This window comes from Gastrolobium bilobum, unplaced genomic scaffold, assembly GCF_033153095.1.
Source record: "Gastrolobium bilobum isolate Gb01-03AN ecotype WA unplaced genomic scaffold, APGP_CSIRO_Gbil_v1 utg3047, whole genome shotgun sequence".
Classification (NCBI taxonomy): domain Eukaryota; kingdom Viridiplantae; phylum Streptophyta; class Magnoliopsida; order Fabales; family Fabaceae; genus Gastrolobium; species Gastrolobium bilobum.
This window is the reverse complement of record NW_026895383.1, coordinates 145,863-153,192: the sequence shown is the minus strand read 5'-3', so window position 1 is coordinate 153,192 and position 7,330 is coordinate 145,863. Positions and strand designations below refer to the sequence as shown.

Sequence of the window (7,330 nt, the reverse complement as noted above, 5' to 3'; positions counted from 1 at the left end):
CTGGAATTTTCAGAAGGGGATCATGTATTTATCCGTTTGTCTCCGACTACGGGTGTTGGGCGTGCTCTAGGAGTGAGGAAGTTGAGTCCTAGGTTCATTGGGCCCTACCAGATTATGAAAAGGGTCGGACCTGTGGCTTATCAGCTTGCCTTACCTCCACATCTGTCAAATTTGCATAGTGTTTTTCACATCAGTCAACTTCGAAAATACGTGCCGGATGAATCCCACATTGTACAGCCGGACAATATCGAAGTAAGAAAAGACTTGAAGTTTGTTGTGGGACCGTTTAAGGTTCTAGCACGTGATGAAAAAGTGTTGAGAAACAGGACTATTCCCATGATCAAGGTACAATGGGAAGGATTGACTCCTGAGGACGCCACTTGGGAGCGGGAGAATGAAATTCTCCAGCGATATCCTGAGTTTGATGTCAGGTATATGTATATTTGATATTTGATTTTGTGGGCAAAATCCTTAAAAGGTGGGGTGAATATAATGACCCTAACTGGTAAATCTTAGTTAGAGATTTAATTTAAGGATTTAAATGCCATAATTAGATTCAGTGAGCGATTTCGAGTATTTTGACTGTAATCATGACTATGTTATGAACAGTGCGTTCTGCCGGAGAATTTACAGTTTTGTGAATTAACCGGTAGAGCTTAAAATGAGCAAAATAATTTTAGGAACATAATTTGAAAATTCTGATGACAAATATGAGTTCAGAACGAAAAATTGTATAGTCTGGCACTTTCCGTGAAAATCTCGTGAATAGTGTTTCTACCGGGTATTTTGTACTGCTGTTTAAGCAACCGGTAGAGTCCAGAAATAAATAATTGATGAAATAAGAATAAGAAAGTCCAATATATGCCAAGCAAGTCAATATAGGCCCAAGAAAATGATAAGTTTATAAGTGTTAAGTTTCAGAATTAAATAAAGTACAGTTAGTGGTTCACAGTGCATTTCGTTAAAAACGGTGCAAAAACCATACTGTGAATTATGAATATTGTTCCTTAGGAAATAAAAATTAATTTAAATAACTTTAGAAAAATAAAAATATATCCGTAGCTTTAAGTTAAGTTTCCGGTAAATTTAAGTGAAATACGCGATAGAAAAACATCCGACAAAAGGGCCACATGTGCCTAAATAGCTTGGCCACTTAAATGAATCACTATTCATTGCAAAAATTTCTTCTTCTCTCTCTTGAAGGGCCGAGCTTCAGCCATGGAAAAGGGGGGGTTAGGGTTTTGCTTGTTTTGTTGATTTCTTCTTGAATTCTCAACCAAATCTTATGACCCACCACTTGAAATTGATTAGGAACCACTCAAGGAATCCATTGCACCTATCCATTTGAGCTATAGTTGAGTGTGTGAAGAGTTATTCCTCCTCTTATTTTCGGATTACTATTCATAGGAGGAGAAAAAGTGGGTTTTTGATGGAGCTTTGCTTGGAGGTTATTCTCTAGGCTTTGTACAAGTGATTAGAGGTAAGAAACCTCTATTTCTATGGTATTATTTTGTGATCTATGTTTTGAAAATTTGGAGCATGTTTTGAGTGGGAAATATTTGATGTTAGAAGGTGAAAATTATGATGGATTGTTGTTGTATAGGAATGATAGTGTTTAGTAAGCATTAATTTGTGATAAAAAAATTGAAAAGCCCTAGTGCACTTTTCCCCTAGGTTTCGGCCTTCATGGCTTATATAGGGTTCATCATGCAAATTTTTATTGTATGTTTGAAAAGGTAAAATATGTTGGAATGTAGTGTAAATGGATTAATTGGTGGAAATGCCAAAGTTAGAAAAAAATCCTACAAATACTTGCTCTATGTTGCGAACTATAGGATGTTTAGGGGTATATATATATTGGTTACATTTTATTCTAATAAAATGGGTTGCATTTTAATATACCAATGGATGAGCTAAGAAGTGAAATGCTTTGACAAATGGTTGAAAAATACCTTGAGTCCCTAAGGGTACGCCCGCGACTTTTAAAGAAAAATAACATGATTTATGTGAAAAATTCTTAAGTAAATGCTTGATTAAATTAAAGAACGCCAACGGGTGTATAGAGGTCTAGACTTGTGTATTGGCATAGAATTGGCAAAAATATAAAGAAAGGAAAATAAGCGATAAAATGTATGCTTATGAAATAATCATGGTATTGCATCATTTTATTGATGCATTGTAAATTATTCTCTAGGTGTGCCTAGGGATTGAGAAGGATCGGAAATCTCTTGAAGCGATAAAAGTAACTTGTTCCACAAGTAAGCGTATTGGTAAAGCTTCAAGAGGTAAGCTCTATGTTTAAGGAGTCTTTTCCTGCTTGAGTGCTCCACCATGGTTAGTGAACTATGGTTGGACTGTATGACTGTGATTTAGATGCTTTGTATAGATGCATTCATATAGAGTTATTTGATAACATGATATGTTTTGCTCTGATATGACTTCTGTAATATGATTTCTGTAACAATCTCTGGCCATTGATTGTATAGTACCCGGACGTCCGCTTTGGGGTCCTCCCTCGGGACTGATGGTGTACTCCTCTGATATGTCTGGTTCCGCTTTGGGGTCCTCCCTCGGGAACACGTGCGTTGATTTCCGCTTGGGGTCCTCCCTTGGGAATGACGGCGCACATCTCTGATATGATATGGATATATGCTCTGTTCTGTTATGATATCTGTTATATGTTGTATTTGTATACTCTGTATCTGAATTTCATGCAGGAGTGAGCCAGGGGTATGGAGAATTCTCTATAAACCTGGAGCTTATTGAGATTTGTAATCTCACCCCTCTTTGGGGACACATTTTCAGGGGCCCAGATTTCCGGTGAGTCCTCACTAGGCAGGGACACGACACGTGGCTGAGGCAGTTGACAGACCGGATTTTGAGTGGCTGTAGGCTACTACCTTTTTGGAGTGTTTGATGTATTTTAGTATTTTCGCATTTGATGGATCATGATATTGATCCTTTATTTTGTATATGGCCTGTATATGTTTTGTACATGTCTATCAGTTTGATGCATGTACATTTGAGTATTCAGGAACGTTATATGATGATGTAGTATTCAGATAGGTTTATGTTTTGATGGCATGCTGTTAGATTTAGTGGCACGGAGCCATGTTATGCATGCGCCCATGTATGGGTATTTGATTATATTTGGATATCTGGCATTTCTGAATTGATATGTTGTATAAACTGTTTATCAGGAAATGCTTCTGAGTGGGATTGGAAAATCCCCAGTTGTCCGATTTATAGAGGAAACTCTGCCCGATTTTCGTTTACGCCGAGTAAGAATTAAGTTAGAAAAAGAAAAAGTTAGCTCATATTTTTGTAAGTTAAGTCTTCCGCTGTTTCTGTTTGTATCATATGTATGTTAATTGAACCGGCTCGAGACGGGGATGTTACAAGAAGTGTCTTCTTCCTTCCCTTAGACGGTTAAACCCTGTATGTAGTATTTGAGAAAGGTAGGCTTTAGTAAATTTAAGTACTTCTATTTTAGTAAACTTTTATTTGATTTAATTTTTAATGCCTGTAACTTTGTTCCATTTTTAAGAGAAAAAGCAATATTGTGGGACTGATAGAAATGCCATGATTTTCAATGCATAGCATTTAGTATTCATTGTTTCTGCGTAATATTCATTCAAATATCTAAGTTATCTGGATTCTGTAAGTTATTTATGGGAGCTGGTTTCAGTATGCTCTACTGAATGAAGAGTGAGACTTTTAAACTTGCCCTGTTTGATATAAGTAGGCATTAAAACACTGACATTTTCTCCCTTTTCTTGATAGATGCTTAACTTGTCAAAATGTCAGAACATCAGTCATATTGGCTTAACTTCTCTAACAAATGGTGCTCAGAACTTAGAAAAGCTTATCCTATCAGATAGCCTAGCTGTAAGTTTTGAATCATTCTAATCCTTTCTATGGTAACCATTTTATAGACTATGCCTTGTCGTGGAGCTTATTCATTTTATTGTATTCAGGTCACTGCTGATCTTGCAAAATGTCTGCATAGTTTTTCTAGGCTGCAATTGGTTAAACTAGATGGTTGTGTGGGTACAAGTTCAGGGTTAAAAGCCATTGGAAATTCATGTGCCTCACTCAAAGATCTGAACTTAAGTAAATGTCTTGCGGTCACTGATGAGAGTCTCTCCTTCCTTGTGCAAACACACAAAGTGCTAGAGAAGTTAAACATAACATGCTGTCATAAGCTAACACATGCATCCATGTACAGCTTAACAAATTCATGTTCCAGGCTCACTTCCCTTAGAATGGAGTCTTGCAGTTTGGTCAGCAGAGATGCTTTTTTGTTTATTGGATGCTGTCAATTTTTGGAAGAATTAGATGTCACTGATAATGAAATTGATGATGAAGGTAGCATTTTCAACCTTGCATATACTTTATAAAAAGTTTCCTTAAAGCGCATGATTTATGCTTCTTGATTTCTTGATTTGTGTAGGGCTTGGATCAATCTCAAGATGTACCAAACTTTCTAGTCTAAAGTTGGGCATATGTTTGAAGATAACTGATAATGGACTTAAGCATATTGCAAGCAGTTGTTCAGAGCTCAAACACCTTGATCTCTACAGGTTTCTTATATCTCAACTTTGTAACATTTAAGCCCAATATAAATGTTGATGGGTGAAAATATCTCTCTGTCTTAACTCTTTACACTCTTACTTTACCTCATCATGAGTGAAAGGGATACATATACCTCAACTTCCCCTCCTCCCTTACCATCACCCCGGAAAAATAATAATAATAATAGTGATTTGACCCTAACATCAATATTTGGCAGGAACTAAACGAATTTCATGAAACTTATTTATGAATAAATTGAAACTGCAAAGCATGTATGTTGTTTGCTCTTACCTCATTCTTTTGAATTTTTTTTGTTTTTTTCAAATTAAAGTTTGCTCTATTTAATTTCATAGGAGCTCAAGAATAAGTGCTGAGGGCATTGCTGAAATTGCTCTTGGCTGTCCTTCACTTGAGGTTATTAATATTGCTTATAACAGTAATGTAACAGATACTTCATTAGTGTCTCTCTCAAAATGCCTGAAGCTAAGAACACTAGAAATTCGAGGATGCCCACACATTTCATCAGCAGGTCTTTCAAATATTGCTGTCAAGTGTAGGCATCTTGAGACTCTGGATATCAAGAAGTGTTATAAAATTAATGACACCGGAATGATTCAGTTGGCTCAATATTCTCAGAACCTTAAACAGGCAGGTTCCTATCCCTTAATTAGTTGTTCAAAATATTTGGAGTTTGTTTTGTATGCCAGTATTTATTTACATAACATTAGTGCCTGAGATACTTGGGTCTCATATACCCCAGTGTGTGTGTAAGAACTAACTTGCATTGATTTATTTGCATTGCAGGTGAAGTTGTCATGTTGCTCAGTAACAGATATGGGACTCATTGGTCTTGCCAGCATAAGCTGCTTACAGCACATATCCATCTTTGACTTGGAGTATTTAACTTCAAATGGCCTAGCATCTGTCCTTTTGGCTTGTCAAAGTTTGACCAAAGTGAAGCTAAACACATCCTTTAAGTCATTACTACCTCAACATATTCTTCAATACATTGAAGATCGAGGTTGTGTGCTTGTTTGGAAGGAAAAAAGCGTTTGAAACTTTTAGGTATTTCCTGTGTTTTCTTTTGGACATTAATTCATCTCTTTAGTTGCAGCTATTCATATGCAGGAATCATCTGTTACAAAACATGAATCCTTGAATTTGGCATTCAATTTAAAACCACTAAATCCATTATGATGCTCTTATAAATTGAATTTCAAATATCTCAGTAGTTGGGATGGTCTAACTGCAGTGAGAGTTAGAAAAGCAGTTCTTTATTTCAAGGATGCTGCTCTTAATGAAGTGGCTATTGGAATATAAAATTCCTTTCGAACTACCCAGGAAAAAAGTAGTAGCTTCATCACCATGCACTTTGTCACACATGATTCAAAATTTCCCCCCATAATCACATCAAAATTTGTCAAAAGACATACTTCAGTTTCATTCACGGCCTATTGTTCAACATAAAACTCTCTTACCGAAGTTATTTCTACTTGGTGGTTTTGCCTTTATCTCTTTTAAGGAATAGACATAATACCCTTTGAGGAAAAATTATTCAGTGGAATATCTCAGCTTGTTCATTGCTTCATGATTATGATTATTATACGTGTTTTCATGGGGGAGAAGATTTATGAGGAACAGGTAAACTATATATGTTTATTGCAGAACTTCATTGTTCTGCATTCTCAACTTAACTTGAAAATTTGAAATATTTTATTTGAATTACGAATAGCAGTAGAAGATACACTTCTATTTTTTCAACTTATATTCAATATTCATCATATCTTACTGCAAGCCATGCACATTTGTGACAGGTGGGAGTAGATCCAAAAGGATGGAAGCTACATACTGGAAGGAGTTTACAAGCTTCATAAGTAGAAATTAATTAGGCTTACTAGTATGCAGAGACCTAGAGTGAGAGGTCACGGATTCGAATTCAAGTCTCATTGTAAAAATTGATAAGGTTGCGCACAAAAATTTCCTAAATTCCTATCCTCAGAAGACAGGATTTGATGGGAAGAGGATTTTAGTTTATAGAGATGGCTGAAAAAGAATTCATCAAGAAGGTTTAAATGTTTAATATTAACTTGTACATTTTGGTCAGGAATTGAACATCAGAAGATTTTTGGCCCTTTTGAATAAACAACCAAGAGAGATAAAGTATGTGGCTGCTAGGCTTGTCTTTGTCCCAACATTGGAGGAAGGAATGGAACAAAAAGGACAATAGCTCAGTCAAAGATTTGCATTGTTAGCTTTTCAAAAAAATTAATGGTCAAAATGTATATAACAGACCTCACTTGTCCTAAATTGTAGTATTTTGACCTGTTCAATACAATTCCCTCGGTCAAAAGTCAAAACTCTTATCTATTGGCAATAAAAATTAATGTTACTGGTGAGTGAAAGCTAAGCTGATGCAAAACATTGTTTTCAAGTGTATTTACCAGCATTATGTAGGGACCCGTAGGAAATAATTTATAGTTAAAAATATGGGATAAGTTATTCTACTTATTATTATTTTTTGCCTACCTTTGCCTACCACTTTAAAAGACCATCAGATTAGAATCTCAATTAACATTTATCTTTCTCTCTCCTCTTTAGATTCTGATCTAACGGTATTAAAGAGTGGTAGGCAAAGATAGGCAGAAAAAATGATAGGTAGAATAACCTATTCCTAAAAATATATATACTATGCGCTCACTTTTCTGTTGAAAGCAAAAGCTATTCGTAAATTTAGCAAACGCTTTAAATCCAGTTG

At 35.7% G+C, this 7,330-nt stretch overlaps 1 protein-coding gene across 1 annotated transcript; it reads left to right on the top strand.

Annotated features, from left to right (window-relative positions):
- The first annotated feature begins 231 nt into the window (after positions 1-231).
- On the top strand, positions 232-6,910 carry LOC133308550 (F-box/LRR-repeat protein 3-like). The gene is made up of 8 exons (XM_061509187.1): positions 232-431; positions 2,195-2,285; positions 3,784-3,888; positions 3,978-4,368; positions 4,454-4,583; positions 4,929-5,223; positions 5,380-5,640; positions 6,390-6,910. The coding sequence occupies exons 3-7, from the start codon at positions 3,784-3,786 to the stop codon at positions 5,629-5,631; spliced, it is 1,173 nt and encodes a 390-aa protein (XP_061365171.1). The 5' UTR covers positions 232-431; positions 2,195-2,285; the 3' UTR covers positions 5,632-5,640; positions 6,390-6,910.
- Positions 6,911-7,330: the final 420 nt, after the last annotated feature.

What these genes read in the sequence shown, in the direction of transcription:
- LOC133308550 (XM_061509187.1), top strand. Translation starts at nt 3,784, where the DNA reads ATGCTTAACTTGTCAAAATGTCAGAACATCAGTCATATTGGCTTAACT. An exon ending in AAACACCTTGATCTCTACAG is followed by an intron (nt 4,584 to 4,928) that starts GTTTCTTATATC and finishes TTAATTTCATAG; the next exon opens with GAGCTCAAGAATAAGTGCTG. An exon ending in ATTCTCAGAACCTTAAACAG is followed by an intron (nt 5,224 to 5,379) that starts GCAGGTTCCTAT and finishes TTTGCATTGCAG; the next exon opens with GTGAAGTTGTCATGTTGCTC.